Below are 20567 nucleotides of genomic sequence, written 5' to 3'. Positions count from 1 at the left end.
GCTCGCTCGGTAGTTTTTATTTATATATCTATTCTTTTGTAAAATTGTGTTTTTTTCAGAGAAACTATTTCGATACGAATTACATATGAATATTTTTCAATCTTACCTTCATATAAACTGGTTATTTAAATAAAATAAAAATCATGAATGCACTTAGTTTATCATGCTACTTCAAAAAATCTGCTATGTTATAGTATTCATTTTACAGTTCATCTATCATTAGTTACATTTTTGAACTTACACTCATTTTTACCATGGTGAAATTGGATGCGAGATGGGCACTATATGGCATTGTCAGCATGAGAGTACAAAAAAAAATCTCTAATAGTTAGTTATAAAAAACTTTTTTTTTTGCGTAAAATCACAATTTATTTTTCAGGAAAGACACCTATATAGATATACATAAAAAGTAAAAGTATTCAGTAAAATAAATAAAATTAAAATTAATAAAAATAAAATAAAAATAAATTAAATAAAAAAATAATATAAAAATAGATAAAAATAAAATAAAAATAAATCAAAATAAATTAAATAAAAAAAATAATATAAAAATAGATAAAAGTAAAATAAAAATAAATTAAATAAAAAAAATAATATAAAAATAAATAAGTAAAAAATAAAGCAAAAAGCAAGACTCGACCCGAGGTTGTTCTGACTACAATACGGCACAGGCCTCACTTCGGAGCTGAAGTTGAATATACTTATTCTAATAGATAGTTATAAAAACTGTGTGTGTGTAAAATAGTGCTTTTTAAGGAAAGACACTGATAAAGATAAACTTAAAAAACGAAACCTTATCTAGTATAAAATTTGATTCAAATCGTTAGGACTGTTTTCGAAATACACGGAATAAATTAATTTGTATTTACATAAAAGAATTAAGTTTAAAGTTACAAGCTGTATATTATTGCAAGGGCTAGATTATTACAATATTAAAACCTTGAATCCTAATCTTGACATACCCTCTATTTTTACATAATACTTTTACCAATCGCTATCAATTTTTTTCATGCGGTTTGTATGATGGAAAAAAAATCTCCTAAGTTTCAACTGGCAGACTGTTGGTTCTAGAACTACCAAATCTGGCATGGAGTTACTTCTTTTTCCGAAGAACTCAATAAAGAAAGACTTTTCAAAGTTTTATGTAATTAAGTTTTAATAAAAAATAATCATTGATTCAAGGCATTTTCTCACTAACTTTGGAAAGTATTATAACACAAACTATTTTGACATCCCTTTAAAATTAAAATTAAGCTTTTTAAGGAAAACAAATTTATTTCCTGAATCTCACTAATTTTAATGTTTTAAAAAAATGTTTATAGTATATTTTACAACAAAATTTTTCGTTGATGTATTTAATTGATTTTAACTCACTTGTATTGCGATGTTTAAATATAATTTTTGTGCGTTAATATTAGCTGCTATATAGCTAAAAAGAAAAAAAAATTAATAAATTCGTCTACCTTTACTCCATTTTTGAAGTATATTTAAAAATTAATTAAAGCTCGAGGAACCACAGCTAAAGGCATTGCCAGTTTTGTATTGTAAGTCCGAGTCTCTTAAAATTTTTTTCTGTATTCTTACACGTAAAGTGGAAGTAAAAGAAATATTCATATCGTCTGTTTTATTCAGATAAAGGGTTAAAACTTGATGCGCTCTCACGAAACTAAAAAATGAAGGTACTCAAACTAATTAAAACTACTTTTGAAAAAGTAAGTTTTCCTCCGATCAAATAAAAAAGTAATATCGGAACAAAATTAATTTTATAAATCAAACGAGATCACATTGAATTAAGTGACTTAGAGAAAAAAAATATCCGTTGTTAAAAGTTCATGTTAAGAGTTTGAATAGAAAATTTGACCACATTTTAGCCTTTTAAAGTTGTTTAAAGTTTTTCCTATTTAATAACTTGAAAACTGAATGTAATAAATTTTCCTTCCGTGTGTTTGGTTGACACAAAAAGTAAATTTCGATGCAATCGTATTGAATTAAAAAGATAAATTAAATTAAAAAAAAGAAATTTTGTTCATAAATTTAATCAAATAAATCACTTATATTTATTTGTAAATCATAACTTTTTAAGTTTCTACTACTTCTGTGTATGTACTAACATAGAAAAATATTCTGAATTTCCCATCTCAAAAATATTAGGTGTTAAAAACTGCAGGGTTCTTTTATTCTTTCTATACCATAACATGAATCCTGAATGAACATAGATTTGCACCCCTGAGTTCGGTTGATCCCTATGGTCAAATTCGATACATTAAAAACAACTGAACATACTGGAATAACAGCAATTTTTAAAGAAAGTGATATTTTCGCCAATTTAAAAATAATTTAAAATTATATGAATGAATAATATATAAGACAATTCATTAAAGCAGTCATTTAATGCTTTTTATTTCATTAACTTAGGAGAAAATATCTTCTCTGAAAAGTTTCAATTATCATATGCTCATGCAAGAATTTGAAACTTTTTGTTTATTTTTTAAAAAAATTTGCTCTGCAAAAGAAAACGCTGGAGTTTTTCCTTCGTTAATATGACATGGAAGCAGACGCAGAATAAATTTCCATAGCGGGTGTTTAGCTGACCCGTAGCGGTAAGTTTCGGTGAATTCACGCGGAACTAAAGCGCCAAGCTATTCTTTTCCGAGCGGGTCGGATGCGTTTTTAATGAGTTCGGCTTGGCGGAAAGTTGCGCGCCAGCCTAGGGTAGGCGAGTGATTGTGGGCTGGTGAGGAAAAGGGACTAAGTGAATGGGGGGTTCTCCCTGAAGTGTCCACACACAAGGATCGACTGCTCGAATCTAGATCGATACAGACCTGCGCAAAGGAGTAGAATTGTTTGCCTCACCCACACCACGCTACTATAAAAACCCCATTCGCGAACTCAGATAGCCGAGTAGTCCAGCCAGGAAGGTTTCACAACAAACGCACTGTATTGGCAATGCTCATTGCTAACTGACATTGATGCTTTACCAGTTATGCACATAGATTGAGGAGCGCGAGACTTTCCGAACGGCGCGGTCCCTCAAGTGTGGTTCGCTTTTTGTTGTGGTTAGTGGTAACCGCTGCTCTTAAGAAGTTGATCGGGGAAAAGGCGCAGTTGTCCTACGGAAAAGTTTATAAACTTTCTCGAGCGGACTCTTCGCGGAGTTTGCGAAGAGTAAAAAGAGAGAGAACTTTATTTTGGATTGCATAAAGAAGACACGTTTTATAGCTATTTGATTTTTTCCGGTGGTTGATTGCATCCTATAGACATATATTTCATAGATGCGGAGCGGAGTTTTGGTATTTTTGAAATTACTTCAAAAGCGCGTGCGAAAGCATGAGAGGACAAATATGATCCAGATGATATTTTTGAATTTGAGAAATGACTAATACTTGTATTTTGGATGCCACAGGAATATTAATCGATTGTAAATATTTATATATTTGAACGAAAAACAAACAAACAAATGTGTGTTTAGATCTGTGTTTAATGCACTTTTACATTGTTGTATAGGAGTGAAAAAAAGTGTTTTTTGTGTTTACAGAGACAGTAAATTTTGATGGGACAGTTTCATTGTTGCCCCTCTCCATTTTAATACAAGTATTTGTGTTATCTTTATCATCAGTGGGAGATAAAAACAAATGAAATGTTTAAATTAGATACATTTTTTTTATCCAACTGAGAGAAATAACGACGATATATTTGAAAATTTTATAAATGAAAGAATCTTGTCATCTGTTTATTTAGACTAAACTGCTTTTCAAACTATATCGAAAAGTGCCAAAAACTATATAATACTCTGTTTGGTGTTATTGATGTGACTGAAATTCGTAGGCATAAAGATTAGTGTTTATCGTTGTATTATTGTGGGCGAAAATATTTGTACCATATCCTGTTATTTATATAAATTTCTATCAGGCAGTAGTAAAGAGTGTACGTATTTAAAGTTGGACATTTTTATCGTGCTGCTTTTTATTGTTGAAGAAAAAAAAGATGCACAATTCCCTTTCAAACTAAATTTCTTTCGAACTTTGACTGAATTAACATTTTGAACTAAAAGTCAAATATGATGACCGACTCCAAATTGAGGTGCCGGAATCGGTACTGGTGTCGTGGATTTCACAGAAGCACACTTCTTTGGGTATTGCTGTTGTGGACATTTCCTTTTGCAGGTATGCTTGTTTAAAATCTTTAGCGATTCATGTCGATAATTTGTTCCTTTCAGTTTAGTTTCCATATATTTTTTTATGAATCACTTCAAAACTTAATCAAGTTTCGCATAAAAATTCACACCCGTTCACACCAATGATATATTTTGTTAATTATCAATTTTAATTGTTTGTTTATTTACAAAATAAGGCAATGCATCTTTTTAACGTAAAATCTTATTTTGGTCTTAATATGCTATGCTTCAAAGGTTCTCACAATTGCTCAGTTACCATGCTGAAACATTGGGAAACTGTATGACTTGTTTTTCTCTTAATGCGTTAATTAGACTTTTAAGTTATTTATAAACCTTCATTATTAAGTTATTTATAAACCTTTTATTATTGATGTTCCAAAGCAGTATTAAACACAAAATGATTTTCTACCAATGAAATAGGTAGAAACATTTCTTCATTCTGAGTCAATTTCCGGAAGTCGCAGTTATTATTTTTCAGATGATTTTTAAGCTATGAAACGTTTTTAGAAAAATAACTAGATTTTCAGTATAATTTTATTTTCGATTTGTGGACCAGAATTTTAACATTATATCCTATTTATATGGAAGCTTCATGACTTATTTATATTTTTAATGAGATATCGTATTTCATAACACGAAGTAAGAAATAAGAAATTTTTTGGATTGTAGAGTTTAAAAGTATCCTGAACAGTATAAATATTTTATGCTTGCATGTCTTTTGTAAATAAAATTATTCATGCTGTACTCCAAGCCTATTTAAAGTTAGGAACTTATCTCTTCAAATAATAAATGACAGTGTGTGTGTGTTGACGCCCTACCTGACAGACCGTTTTACCTAGAGCTGCGAAATTTGGTACATGTATACTTCAGAGGATGGTAATTCATACTTTGAAGTAATTTTCTTAAAATATTAGTTAATTGCAAATTACACCTGAATTCTGAAATTTTCAGCAATAAATTCCATAATTATTATCGTAGCCGAATTATTTTAAAATTTCCAAAATTGTCTTTTTCATGATATTAATTTATATGTATTGAAATTCTTTTTCATAATCTTGACAATCTTTAAAAATTATTTTTTGTATAATTTTTCAGCAGTATATTTGTTCATTTTTGTATTGAAATTCAAATCGTTTTCACTTTTTTATTAAATATATAATCGCATGATTTCCTTCTTTTATTAAAGGCAAAGGTAGAAAGATATATTTTGGGGGGATGGTAATATGCACTTCGGAGTTATCTTTTTAAAATGTTAGTTAATTACGAATGACACTTGATTTTAACTATTCGATATTTGGGTTTGCTTTTGTATTGCTAAAGGCAGAGGAAGGTTGATACTATCTATCATCTGTGTAGCTAATATGAGGAATAAACACAGAGAAATAAAGGTGTGGGAAAAGTTAAAAGATAAATGAGCCCTAGAACTACATTTTAATTGTATCATTGCATCATGGGTCTTGATTCTATTAAGAGGGTTACCAAGATTTTAATGTATATCACAATTTGATATTTAAAATCTCATTTTTATGAGACCTTGAGTGTTAATTTATATATTAGAGACTAATAACTAAACACAATCAATGTTCCCAGCTACCCAGCGACTAGCTTCTAATAATTAACATTGTAATTAGAATTTCGATATGCGCATGTATCATGCTTTTTAGTAATAAATTAATTGTAATTCTTTTATTACTTAAGTGGTCTACTTAATGTATGCTCATATAATAATAATTTTGGAAAATATATTTTAAAACGCAGGATTTATGCTTTCACGAAGCCTATGCATGAGTTAAAAGTGATTGAAGTATTATTTTTAAGAAACGTATTGAAACAAAAATATTTTTAATTTTTTTTAAAATCTTTCTTTCTTCAAACTTTGAAAGTATTTTCATTTGCGTGATGTTTAATGTAATAAACAGACTGTTAATTGCTTCCTTCGGACGAGAAATAAATGATAACATTCAGACTAGAGGCTCCTAAATTGCTTTCAGGGCAATGAAATTCAACATGTGAGATTCATTTCTAATTGTAAGTTTTGTGTGATATTTTAAAATGTATATTTTACGGAAGTTTTCTTTATAGCAATTCATATTTTTCTTGGACGCTATTCATTAGATTTTTTTGTTATAAATTAATTTTAATATACACTTAAGAATAAAATTATTTTTGAAATTTTTCTCAATATAAAGACATACTTTCTCGCATCGAAATCTTAATTTAAAATAATTTTTTTTCCATAATCCAACAAAAATGAGATAAATCCATTTATTCAGATTAATTTCATCATGATATTCTGAATATTCAAGCCAAATTTACCAATAAGTAAAAAGTTGGAAATCATGACTTTAGAGCCGCGATCTGTAGACATATTTTTCTAATAAAAATGAATTCTTCAGAGCCTTTCTGGAAACACCTGCCTCTTTCCTCCCTCTTTCCTCCATCCGAAATCACTCTTCAGATGTGGAACCAGGAAACAGCTTTGGTGATTCAGCTTTCACCTGATCGGATTAATAGCCGCGTGCACTTAACACAAAGAATGCTGAGCCGTAATATTTTGGCTGTCGGGAATCGTTTTAGGGGGCACCCAATCACTTAGGACCACCCCCATCCAACCCTCAAATCCCCACACTCCCACTCGAACAATAGAGTTATGGCAATTTGAGGTTTTAATATCGAGGGTATCAAGATAATTACAGTCTTTGAGGTTTCCGGACTGACTGATAGTGATCGAGACACATTACATAGAAAATAATTTGAGTTTGCAGAGGAATCTCTTTTGGTGTTAGTTGATGGGGTCAACCAAATTTCATATCTCTGCTCTACAATACAGGATTTAAATAAGGAAAATATCTGAGCTTCGTGAGGACGAAAGGGGATCATCGGAATGCGTCATGAATAAGGAGAGGCTAATTCCCATGTTAGCAGATGCAACGTGCGTGTATGCTGGCCGTTAATTTGCGTTGTATCGGTAACATCTAGATACTGGTTAATGTATTGATCTCATGAGATCAGTGATCAGCACTAGGGATACTTTACGCTCAAACCGTATTCATTTAGATATCTTAGACAAGTGAATTTTTCAAACATATTGATCTTAATAATTTTATTCTCGATTATCAAGATTGGATTATTATATATTTAACTCTAATTCGATCAGATGAAACTAATAATCGTTAATAATTTTTTGAGAATTTTAAAGAAATAGCAATGGCATCTGTTACTGAATTTTAACCCATCATTTGAAATTTGTTTCAAAAAGAAATTCATGCAATTTTGTTGAAGGTATTATGGGAAACCTTTATCAAATACGTTGTCAATTCTCTTCTCAAAATATCAAAAGTATGGGTGGAAGATAAGTTTATTGCTCTGACTTCGATACATTCAGTTGAATTAAACACAGTTTTATGAAACAATAAGTTCATGTTTCTCGGAAAATGTCTGAAGAAGATGCTTACAATTAGTTATTTCCAGAAGCAAATCTTCAGTTCCTCAGTAGATATAAATCAGCATAATATAACTATTTAATACAATGCTTCTAATATAATCCACTGTGAACTTTAATCATCGTCTGTATTGCGATTCAAAACTTTTACATCACAGACTTTCATTAGAGTTAACATAAAAAAATTGAATATCTGAGCAACTATCAGATTTTCCCCCTTTAAATTCAAAATTAATTAATTCATTTTAAACGAATCATTTTATTTTTTGAATGAATTAGATCAGTTCTCTGAACTATTTTTGAATCAATTTATCAAGTGTTTGGTCTAAATACAAGGGCACCTATCTCAAGGATTTGCAAAATGTTATGTAATAATAAATTTGGCAAAAAATAGTGCAGATTAATATAAATTAGCATGTTTTAAAAACGTTTGTTCATGTTTTCTAGTTCCTCGGAAGTTGTAGGTGAAAATTTATTTTTATTTTGTTTGTTTCGGCAAGATAACTTTTTGGACGGATTAAGTATCAAAATCGTTAAGAAACCATTACAATGTCTTTTTGATGTTCAGGTACATTAGAGTCCGGTGGTTTGTTCCTTTCAATATGTGGGGACGGTGAAAGTGATTTTTATTAAATTCTTCGCTTTGTAAAATAATGTGAACGCGTCAGGAGACATTTTTCAAGATACCAGGAAGGTTTTTGTTACGCGATTAACTATTATTTCAGGATTATATTAACTATTATTTCAGGAATATATTAACCATTAATTCGTATTAAATTAACATTTAAAACTTAGTTACATTTGAGTAGAAAACTTTTAAATATTTAAATTAATTAGATTTTTATCCATATTTTATACAAAAAAACTATTTTCAATATTTTCTGATAATGTTTATCGATAATGATATTTGAAATGCTTTCAATTAAGGAAATGCACGTATTCTTATTATTTTCAGACTTGAAACTCCTTTCAAAGAATGAAAATGTTCATGGCTTTCAAGAAAAATTTGATAGAGACATTCGCAATGAAAATTTAATAAACATTCTTCGGACAGAATAATTTAAAAATGCTTTATTCAGAAATTACAAATTTAGTTAAAGCGTGAATAATTTGAAAGATTTCGTCCAAGAATAAAACAGATGGAATCGTGCTTGCTTCATTTTTTCATCTTGAGAGAAAAGGAATGCTATTTTTTTATTGAATGAGTTTATATATAACTAAAAAACAATGTTATGGAAATTTCTTAATTTCAATAGTTTTAGCAGCCTAAAATGAGTAAAATTATTTATAAAAACTTCTATTCAAAATTAATTTATCTTTTTTCAGAAATGGTTTCGATTAAAGAAAATAAAATTAGTTGAAAATTGTTTTGTTAGATTTTTTTTAAATGGAAAAGCTGAGTTATTTTAATATGCGATTACTATAATACTAACAGACTTAGAAATACGTGGCAATATAAGATTATGCATTGGATTCTCTACCATAAAAAATGCTTTCTTTTCTTAACACAGTTATATTTAACTTAGTGTGAAATAATTAACTTCGCATTATTTTTCTGTCTTTAAAGGAAATAGTTTATTTTCGATTGAATGATGTGATTGGGATTACAGTTTGAAGTTTATCGATTAAAAACGTAAAGAATTTGATAGTTAGTACTTCGACATTATGAATATGAATCTAAATAATTTATACTAGAATGTAATATTTATAAATGGAGTTTTAAAATTGAAATATATTTTTGTAATTAGTGAAACGAATTAAGATTTGCTCCCTCCCCAAGAAACACCTCTGATTCAACGTTAAATATCTTAAGATAAGTATGAATTTGGAAGCCAGCTTTTATGATATTCTTCTGATCAAGAAATCCGTGTCTTTCATGGTTATCAGTGCATTCGCTATTACAGATTAAATTTATTTTCTTAGAGCATCAATTTATAAAATATCCATTAAAATCGTCAGCATTAAAGCCTGCAGATGAAGTTTGCTTTCAAGATTCTTCTTGTAAAGATAATTATACATTTTGGATATGAGTTTTAGGTATGTGATCTAAAAATTGAAAATGGTACTTGGCACTGAAAGAGATAAATTCAGTATTCCATATGAATAATTAGGGAGAAAAATAATCCTAAACAGTTATTTCCATTTTCAGATATGGCTGCCATTCGTTTTTGTGTTAAAAAAATATCATCATATTTTCACAGTTGAAATTTTAAACTCTATATTTTATATGTCAATTATTTAAATTACTTTTTTATAGTCATCAAAATATAAATTCCTAAAAGGATTGAATATAAACCTGGTATATGAATATTAAATGGCGTACTTTGTCTATTTTACAACAGATAAAAATTCATGCCTTTTTGAGATATGTAGCTTGCATCAGAAATCAGCTCTCAGGAAAACCACTAAAAGCATAAAGGAAAGCCAGTATCTATACAATATTCACCCCACAACTTGTTACAGAGGAGACACATTCTTGTGATGAGCTTTTGTAAAGATTGGACATGTCCTTTTGACCTCGAAGGGGGAATAGGGTGTATTCACATTCGTTCACATTACTGTTTCATATCGCATGGACAGTCAGTTAGTCATCTCATTTTTTTCTATTATAACCTCATGTTCTCCTAGCTCTTCCATTTGTTTCAACATTTTCATGTTTTGACATTAAGGATATTTTCATATCTTCATCTATACCAACAGAGGAGTTGATATCACACGGAAACATTAAATCTTCAAATAATGAGGTTTTAGTTGCTTTTTAACTAACTGCTTTTAACGATCAATTGATTCAAAGAGGTGAACGGTAGTTAAAATTTTCAATCCATTATTTTATGTAATTTGGTTTTTATGGCTTTCTGAGCAAAATAAATTTAAACTTCGATATACCTATAACAAACTCCATCTTAAAAGCGTTACACCGTCCTGCTGCTGTTTTCCTAATTTTATGTCTATATCTTTCTAAATCCAACTATATCGAAGAAGAATAGCAATATTTAAGGAGGGCCATACTAAAATTATTTTGTTATTGTTCGATTTTGAAGTTAAATTGTAAGGAGATTTTAACATTTTTATTAAAAGCATGACTTATACTGAAAGCTATTCAACATTGCAAAATAAAACGATCTATGCATCTATTTTGATCAAAAAGCCTTTAAGAAATGTTAACAGCAACAATGAAAACGATTTGAGTTTCACATCAAATATATAAATTAAAAGTATTTTTTTAGAAAAATATTGCAAAAAAAAAATGTGCTGAAAAATTGGTATCATCATAAATATAATTTCTTGAATACCAAGATGAGGTTGCAAGTCGTTTTAGTGAAAGTATATTTTCAGAAATTACTGTAAAAGACGTCAAAAATTTGCTTGATTATTAATTGATAAATTTATCTTTGGAATTTTAAAAAATCACTCCAAGTTGCATATTTTTATCCTCTGAAATATGTTCTAAATTTGTTAGCTAATGGTCCATTGGTCTTGCCAATAAAGTGCCAACACACATACGCATCCATCTCTATCATTAGATATGAAATTTGTACCAAATATTTATAAAAAAGTATAAAAATTTATTTGGATACTCTTTTACTTCTTTAATGCTTTGAGTTTCTGTGAGAGTAATGAACTGCAAAGTTAGATTTTGTATATAGATAGAAACAATCAATTATCATACTATTACCAATACACATACAGCTTTATGAGTATAATTAGAGACTTGTTGGGGCTTTAACAGATATCTTAATGGTTGTGAAACTAAGCTACAGCCACATTTAAAGCAGTAAATGAGAGACTGTAAAGCATGTATTTACCTCCGATAATTTATAAAACTCCTTTAGAAAATCCGATGATATATTACCCATCTCTTAAATTACGCGTCCAGTAATCATAGAGATTGGGTGTATAGTGGAAGAGACAGATCTCTTGAGGGTGTATGCGACAGAAATCAGAAGGTATTGATGGAGGGTTTCAAAGACAGATAAAAATGAATCATATGTCGTTCAAGCAGAAAGTACTTCGTACGTTGAATTGTCCGGCAACGATTTAAAGTTTAATAACTGTTAAAAAAGTTGGGTAGAGAATATTATTTTTTTGCTATTAGTTTTTCTTATGTCTGATGGAAATAACGAAAATGTCTTTAAAAATCATACCGAAATTTGTTTTTAAATATTTGCTACTGTTAAATTGGAAATTCTTTCTATTTGAACTTTTACAAAGCAAATATAAGGTTAAGAAATGGATTTGGTAAATCAGCTGTGAGTAGATGGTTTGATGGATAAAAAATTCTTTGAAATATGGAGGAGTAAATTAAAGAAAAGCAGCGTTTTCGATCATTTTTATTAAAAATATTTTTAATATGACACGTTTTTCGTTTAGAGTTGTTAAAATCTCGAAACTCAAAAACTTGCTGATTAATTTTCATAGAAAGTTAAAAATGGTCACATCTAAATAAACTATCTGTTTAATTTTATAAATTTATATATTTTCAATGTAATCCGTCAGTGCTTAATAAGAATTATATTCGAATATGCATAGCGGTAATTTGTATTTGTATTTGATAATCTTAGATAATTATAAATACATATAGAATTCATTATTATATAGAATGGTGTATTTATGTTTATATACATTTAAATAGAATAATTATTTAAATGAATAGTTTGAATACTATTTAAATGATTCGCTATCGGTGCTCTTCATAGAAATAGAAAAATATGAAATAATTCACTTGGTGGATATGAAATAAATTTAATGCCTTCAGATATTATGATCATGTTAAAATTGATTCAAAAGTAAACAAAATTATTCAAGAATTATATAATATTATTCGTTTTATTATTCGTAATAATCAAAGAATTAAAAAAACTGATGTCCCCCCCCAAACACAGGTTAATTTTTAATAATAAATTAATTTTGTAAATATGAATTACATGCACAAAATGTTAAACACTTTTACATCCTATATGCTCATTATTATTAATTTTAAAGTAATTATAAATATCATTAATTACTTATCATTATTAAAAAATATCTACCATCTATGTTCCTTAACTTGAATTTCCTTAAGGAACCACAAAAAATAATATCCAATCCGAATGCAAAAATGAAATCTTAATATTTTTGCAGTTTACAATAATAATTTATTGTTTCAACCATTATATATTATTTAATACATGAATAATAAGGCAATTTAGAGCTTTGGAATGTTTGAAACAGTTCATGTTAAAACACAATTCCTTGATAATCTTGTTTTTGAATATAAATTGTGTGTATAGAAATGATAAAAAAAACTCACCTTTTTAAAGATTCTTAAAAAAATGAAATTTATATTTCGAGCTTTAAAATCTTGATTTCTGCATTATCGTTTACATGGTGAGGAATAAATAAATCTACTTTTATTTCTGATAATTTTTATAATATTGATATATTATTTATGTATAGTAATCTTTAAAATTCTCTTTTTTTTAATTTTCTCTAAGCATTTCGATAATTCACATTAATTTTCATTTACAACTAACAATATCATACAATACAAGTAGGCTATTCTACACATATGAATGAAAGATGAAATTTGATATTTTTTTTAACCACTCAGAAATTAATCTCCAGTTTATTTTTTTTATTCATTCTTATTTTAATGTTCAACAATTCTTTTTTTTAATGTGATAATAAAATCTCTAAAATTATCTAAATTAATTATTTAAAAATTTACCTGCGTCTGAAAGAGAAGAAAAGTCGATATTTTTTTTTCAATCTGCCAACACTTTAAATCTTAAATCTAATTGAAATTTATAACATGAACAAATTCATGAAATTGAAAAGAATAAATCGCTGATAATATCACAATCGCTTTTAAAAGAGTCAAAACTTATATATTTCTAATTCAGCACTTTTTGTTCCGTTTAGATAAATAAACTATCTTATCAGTAAGTATTGCAATATTGACAATTTCTTCATGCCATAAATAGTATAATTATTGTTTATCGGAATATATCTAAGCAAATTAAGTAAGTATAATTTTTCAACCGGTAGGACAAGGCAGAAACATCGTTTTGTTTATTGTGTTCCAAAAACTACAACTATTAACGATATTCTTACGAGATGTAGTTTACGGTCTGCGTTTAAAACCAAGGCTGTATTAATTTCTCTAGGATTGGCTCAGTTTTATAACATTAACGTCCTGTTTTAAAGAAAGATCAGATCTATTTTGGAAGAGACTTTAAACCGCGATCGGCTGACGAGGATGGCATCTAAGCTGATTCTTCCTCCCCTAACTTCCGCCTCACACCAACAAGAAAACGGTTGGCCTCGACGCATTTAGAAAGGCTCAGGTCCGCGTGCGCGGTGATTCTTCGTTAGAATCAGGCTTCGAACCTGGAACTGTCCGCTGCAGAAGCTGAAACTCTTCCACTGAGCTACTGCGGGTTAAAGGGCTGCTGTGGCTAGACAGGAGCTAACGTCTTGCAATGCTAGATGCATGCTAGGTAATGCAAGTGTTCGGGGGTCCTTTTTTCCTATATCAGATACTTTTTATTTTATTTTTATTCACCTCATCCGCGGTTTTATGCAGCAAATACTGATAAAATCACAACGCATTTAATTATGGGTTAATTTCGAGAGAATTTGTTTTAGCATTTCGAATATGAAAAATAAATAAAGATTCAAATTTAAAAGCAATTTCAAAAGAAAGAGTGAAACAAAATTTGGATTCATTCTGAATAATATTTAATTATAGAATTGAGGATTTTTAAACTATAATGTAACATGTTGTTTAAAGTTTTAAGCACCATAATATTAAACTTGTAGAAAATAATTAATTAGGATTGTTATAATAATATTCTAAAATTTAAATGAAATCTGATTTTATTTTGAATCAGTTGAAATACACAACAATTGTAAGTTAATTGAAAGCTTAAAACCAAAATGCTTTCAAAGTATCGCAAATAAAATAAATAGGCATTTCTGGGTCCCCTATTTACAATTGGCCTCTATACAGTGACCTACCCTACCTTTTTTTAAGACAGATATAATTAGGATACCGAGTTTCATTTTTCGGTTCCTATGCATCGCAGAAAACATACGCGACACAGAGGCTGCCTCAGAAATCCTATAATTGCATTTGAACAGTTACTAGCCTTAAAAAAATGTCTGCCTTCTCTGTCGGCAAAGTAATATGGAAAAGAAAGTTCTAAGGGGGATATAAGGTAAAGAAAATGAACCGTATGGATCGATTTCGAGTTAAAACAAAGACATTTCCCAAGAAAAAGAGTTTTAAAGTGAGAAGAAAGGATCAACATTTTGGATTTTTTCTCTCTCTCATTTTTTGAGGTTTTTCCACAGTTTTTCCTTTCTTTTTTCTGCGTCCTTTAAAAAGATATGGTGACATTACGATAGCTCAAACGTAGGTCGAGGGGTAGAGTGTGTGGAAAAAAGTCTGTTTCCAGCTGAATTTTCTGGTTGGAAGTCCAAGGATCTATAGCACCAAACCCAATAGTTTTTAAATCGGATTTTGGAGGCTACTTACTGCCAGTTGTAAGGAGGTTGCAATCGAAAAGTTTTTAATATGTAAACAAATAAATGAAACATGAATGCGTCTTTAATGTTTGATTTTATAAATTTTTTGAAAACAGAAACTTTTTGCTATGTATATTTTACAAAGAACATGAGATTTATGAACAATATTAGGGTAAATAATTTTATTAAAAAGGTAGAAAACATTTAGAAATTATTGTAGGTGTAATTTTTTCTTGTAGTGAATGGAAGATTTTCAAAAAAAATCTACATTGCATGATTTTCTTTATCGATTTTTAATTAGCAATGAAAGATATAGCAAAATTGAGTCATTTCATAATTTCTTTCCATTCCTTCATTAATTATTACTCTGTATCAACATGTTAGCTGACAGAGAAAAATGGAAATACTAATTTCTGGCACAAGCCTGTAATTTCTACGTGTACGGAATTTTCCTTTTACAAAAATGGAAATAGCAGATATAAAATCTCAATTTGTTAAAATTTTGTTCTAAATATTTCTTGATGGCTACATTCGGTTTATACAAAAATTATTACTATTTATAAAAACTATTTATATGTAATTTTTCCTATATAACATTATTATTTAACTAGTTACCTTCTTTAAATCTTTAAGATAATTTATTCTAATTTCATTTTTTAGGAGTAAGGATGAAATAAAGATTTTTTTTCATTTTAAATTTTACTGCGAAATTTTGTGGCTTTACGTTCCATTAATTACTATGCATATATTCCTAAAATAGAAAAACCCATTAAAAAATGCATCCATTCGAAAAGTAAAAATCCATTAATGTACTATTAATATTAATAGATTTTGTAACAATATTTTAAAAATAATGTCCGTATTTAATTTTGAATAAATATTTTAAAGGCGGTCCTTTTAAAGGCAAATAGACAATCCTTTTAATTCCTACAAATATGCATACATTCAAATCTGAATTCTTCGTTAGAGCTTACATTTTCTCCATTCCATATAAGTTCTAAATGTATTTTTATGCGTTGGAAATTCTTTATTCCTTAAAAAAAATAATGCGCAAAGATATTGCACACCGATTACTTAAAATGACAAAAAACGAGCATTTAAAATAGCACTCAATGAAAATAATAAAGAAGTTGTTTATATAAATACAACCAAGATATAAATATTTAATCACATTTTTCGACATATGAGTGTGAAACAATCTCTTTCAGAAAGAGAGAGAGAGAGAGTAGTATTCCCTACTCCCTTTAGAAAAATTAATATTAAATTAATGTGGGTGCATTGAGTTAAATGAAAATATTCGATGTGCAATATACATTTTAAATCGATCTCGATTGGAAATTCCTTTTGAGTATACTATTCGAAGAAAATTAAATAAAATGATAAAATAATTTTTTTTGAAGAAAAATAAAAAATAAAAAAATATTAAAGCAGGTATGAATATAAAAATAGTATTTGATGCAATTATAAAAGTCAAATTACATTCATTACTATGCGAAACTGATGTTTAATAATAAACTATCCTGAAATAAGAATTATTCCACATTTTAAAGGTTAATCATACTGATATCCTTCAATTAGAAGTCTTGATAAAACTTTTATGCCATCACTTGTAACTAAATTAATCTATTGAATTAAATATGCGTATGGTATAAAATATTGATATAGGTACAACCACCAGGACTATTCAATTATAAATTTATATTTTAGTTATTAAAAATGTACTGTTTGTTAAACTTTTTGGCATACAATAAAATATTAATTAATTTTTAAAAATAATTAGAAATCACAGATTCCAATGAAAGAATTTCCTTAATTTAAAATGAAATTATTTGTTTACAAATTCTACAAAACAATCTTTAATAGCAAACATATTTGACCATAATTAAAATTAAAAGAACAGTAAATATCACTTAGACTGACATTTGAATAATATGATTTAAAAATCTATAAATTTTATGCGCAATTATTTAAATTTCACATTTGAGACTTTCAGCTGATAATATATTTTAAGGTATATCACATAGTATTTTAAAATATTTTTTTATCTCTATATATTTCACGTTTATATAAATTTATATAATTTATATTTATAAAATTTCAATGTGAGTAGCTTTCTTTCGAGGAAAAAATATTCAAATAAATTAAAATTGGATGGAAAGAACATAAATTATGGAGTCACTTATTTTGTGAATGGAAGTAGCTGTAATTATAAAAGCGATTATAACGTAGGAAAGGGAGTGAGTGGTACTTAATACGAATAATTGTTGCACCCCTAGTGACTAAATGGGGCACTTAGCGATCCTATCTCGAAAACTATTGGAGATATGAATGTAAAGACAATTAGAATGTTGCTTAGCGTCGTCGACTTAGTATGAAAATGATGCAACACGTGCCTGAATAGCCTAAGCTGAAAACGAAAAGTGTGAATGCTATCTATTCAATTTACATCATTGCTCGGGCAGGGATGAATGCTTTACACAGGGAGTATTTCTCTGCAACGAATGTTGGCTGTTTACTCTTAATTTGGAGTATTCTTGCTTACAATCTCATTTTCTGCTAAATAGATAACGTCAAACATTTTTCTAACTGACATATCTTTCCATAAATAGAGATAGGAAGCTGAGTTCCGCTTCGCACCACCCGAAGCACTGTGAGTTATCTCACTGTGTAGCGCATGCTCTCACTCTTATTCATAAACACCAGAGATGTTGCTGTAATATATCTGTTCACAAATTAAATGACTACTACTTAAAGCACAATTAAATTATATGTTTTCTACCTTGTATACTTACTGAAGAGCGAAGGATCGTGGTAATCTGGTGATAAAACCTGAGGTTCAGAACCAGAAGGTTTCGAGATCAAAACCCGATTTCTCTGCATGAGTAGACTTTATGTACGTTAAATCCGTTAGTATCAGATATCCCCTGTTGATATTTGCGGAGGTGAGGAAAGGAAAATGGGAGCTCATGTGTCGTCCTCATCATCTAATCACGGTTCAAAATTTCCTGAAATATCCCTAGAGTTGCAAGAAAGCAGCATATTAGTATAATTGAATCTAAAGCAGGGGATAGGGATATGCAGATTTATATTTTGATTCTGTAAAAGATTATGGTTATTTTGTTGATCATAAGGTTTTATACTCTATAATTATTGTCTATGTTTGTAATATATATGATATATAGGATTTATCAATTTGTTGATCTAAATTACAGTTGTTTCACATTCTATAAAAATTTAGTCATGCATCAACTTTGTATTTTTTTAAAAAAATTCTTATTAAAATTAATGAATTTAACAATTCATTTACCATTTCCGTAAACACAAGGGTAAAATAGTAATAAAAAAAATTACAAAACTGTTGGCTTAAAATTCAGTTGTAAACTATAATGATGCTTTGCAGACAACTTATGAATGTATCAATTTTAGAAAGAATAATTTTGATTTTTAATCCTCATAGGAACGCTTCCTCGTTTGAGTGATGTATCATATCGTCTAAAGCGCCAAACATCTCACGAACGATGCCGCTTTGCGCTAAACAGTTAAAAGCTTCACATTTCGTGATATTGAAGAACATTTATAAGGAAAACTTTTTAAGCTCACATTTTTGATAAATTGGTGCACATGTTTTGTTAAGCTTAAGCAATGAAAAATGGAAACAGAATGGATACTTCTTTAGGGGATTCAATTCTAAGTTCCATTTATTTTACTGTACGGGGATATAAAAATGTAATGATCAATTTCATTTATAAGTGTTTTGACTAGTTTGGGAAGAAAATAGCTAAATTTAATATATGATTAGATATTCATAACTTTAATATATTATTAAATATTCATAAACTTAATAACTTCGTTATTGAGTTTAGAATAGAAGCGGAATATTGAGTATAACAAGCATTCATATTTTTTTTATTTTATTAAAAAAATTCTTATGAATGTAATGAAATTTTTTATTTAATAACATTTTCATGCATATTTAGATTAATTAGATGTTTTTATTATATACAAACTATTGTTATGTAAAAGGTAAGCGCTTTTGACTACTTATATATTTTTGGGTGTAAACTATCCATTAAAATTATTTCAAGAAAGCCAATGTGAACATAATTTATTCTGTTAGCTCCTTAATACTGTTATGCTAATTGTTTGTTGAGTAGTACTTTTGAAATTAAAATACTGCTCAACAATTAACATCTGCTCTTTTTTTACATTTTGAGTTATCAAAAGTAGATTTATAATTTTTTGCTTATTTTCCGATTTTATTAAATTTGTTTTATCAAATTGTATCAGTTTGCTTTCTAAGCAGAGAATCAAGTTAAGCTTTCTGGAAGTTAAAAAGTTATTAAGAGCCCATCCTTTAAGCGGAATGCAAGAATGTGGGGATTTGAAATAGAATGGGGAATTAGAAAGGCATTTGGAAAAATTTCTATTCAAATTTATTGTATAAAATAAACAAATATGTTTATAAGAATATTTATATGTTTATTCGAAAAGTTTCCTAGTTTTTCGTAATGTTTAAAGTTTTTGATATTTCTTTATTACACCTAATCAGCACTAATGAAGAATATAAAAAAGAAATGTTTAAATAAATAAATTTAGATTTTTAAGCCATAATTCCTGTGACTTAATGGGATTAAAGATCGCAATAATAAATATTTTTAAATAATTAATATTATAATTGAAATTCATCATCACTCTCGTAAATGGAATGCAAAGTTTGATGACATATAAGTGATTGAATTAATTAATTCAAATTATTTAAAAAGATAATTTCTTTCATAAAAGTAACGAGAAATTACATCTTATTCTTATTAGGGATATAAAAGGAAGCTGCTTTCATCTATTTAAATCTTACGAATCCCTGCTAGACAATTATCTGTCGATGCGTTTCCAGATTAAATAGGAAGAATTCGTTGAAAGAAGAATACGCTAATTCACTCAGTGATTTTCGCACTTGTCTGCATGAATAATAGTGAATAATTCTAATTCTAACTTTCTATTTATTCAATGAAGTTTCAAATAAAGGAAATTCTTGCTTTACGTGCTTCAATGGAGATTGAGGAAACTAAAACCAGCCATGACCATCGAAATAAATATACCTCCCTAAAGAGTATATCACCATATTTTATAAGTACAAATGGCGATACATATTCGGAACAGAGAATTAATATTTTTGCTTACGTAACTCTTATAGAAGAACACTATTCGGTTTTGTAAGTCGAGCACCTCTATATTCTGTATGTTGAGCTCTAGTTCACTTCATGACAGTTATGAAGAGATGTTCAGAAAGAGGACAAAATAAAAGTCGAATTTCTTAAAGCACCCTCATAGCTCTATTATATAGCATCCTTTTCACTGCAATTTCTCTTTCGAAAAACCTGATGGCAGGAAATGCTCTATACGAATACTATCGATTGAAGTGCCTTTCATATCAGAAGCTTTCGT

The 20567-nt window shown here is 28.5% G+C and overlaps 1 protein-coding gene across 2 annotated transcripts in view; it reads left to right on the top strand.

The window, feature by feature from the left end:
- Positions 1–2919: 2919 nt before the first annotated feature.
- Positions 2920–20567, top strand: part of LOC129960940 (uncharacterized) — a 289136-nt gene continuing 271488 nt past the window's right edge. For both annotated transcript variants that reach the window (XM_056074692.1, XM_056074691.1), the window contains exon 1: positions 2920–4163. In XM_056074692.1, the coding sequence (XP_055930667.1) occupies positions 4058–4163 (106 nt within the window). In that variant the 5' untranslated portion in view covers positions 2920–4057. The remainder of the gene's footprint in view (positions 4164–20567) is intronic.

The sequence above is a fragment of the Argiope bruennichi genome, chromosome X2, assembly GCF_947563725.1.
Source record: "Argiope bruennichi chromosome X2, qqArgBrue1.1, whole genome shotgun sequence".
Taxonomy (NCBI): domain Eukaryota; kingdom Metazoa; phylum Arthropoda; class Arachnida; order Araneae; family Araneidae; genus Argiope; species Argiope bruennichi.
Note: the sequence above shows the minus strand (reverse complement) of the source record. Positions and strands in the feature narration are given on the sequence as shown.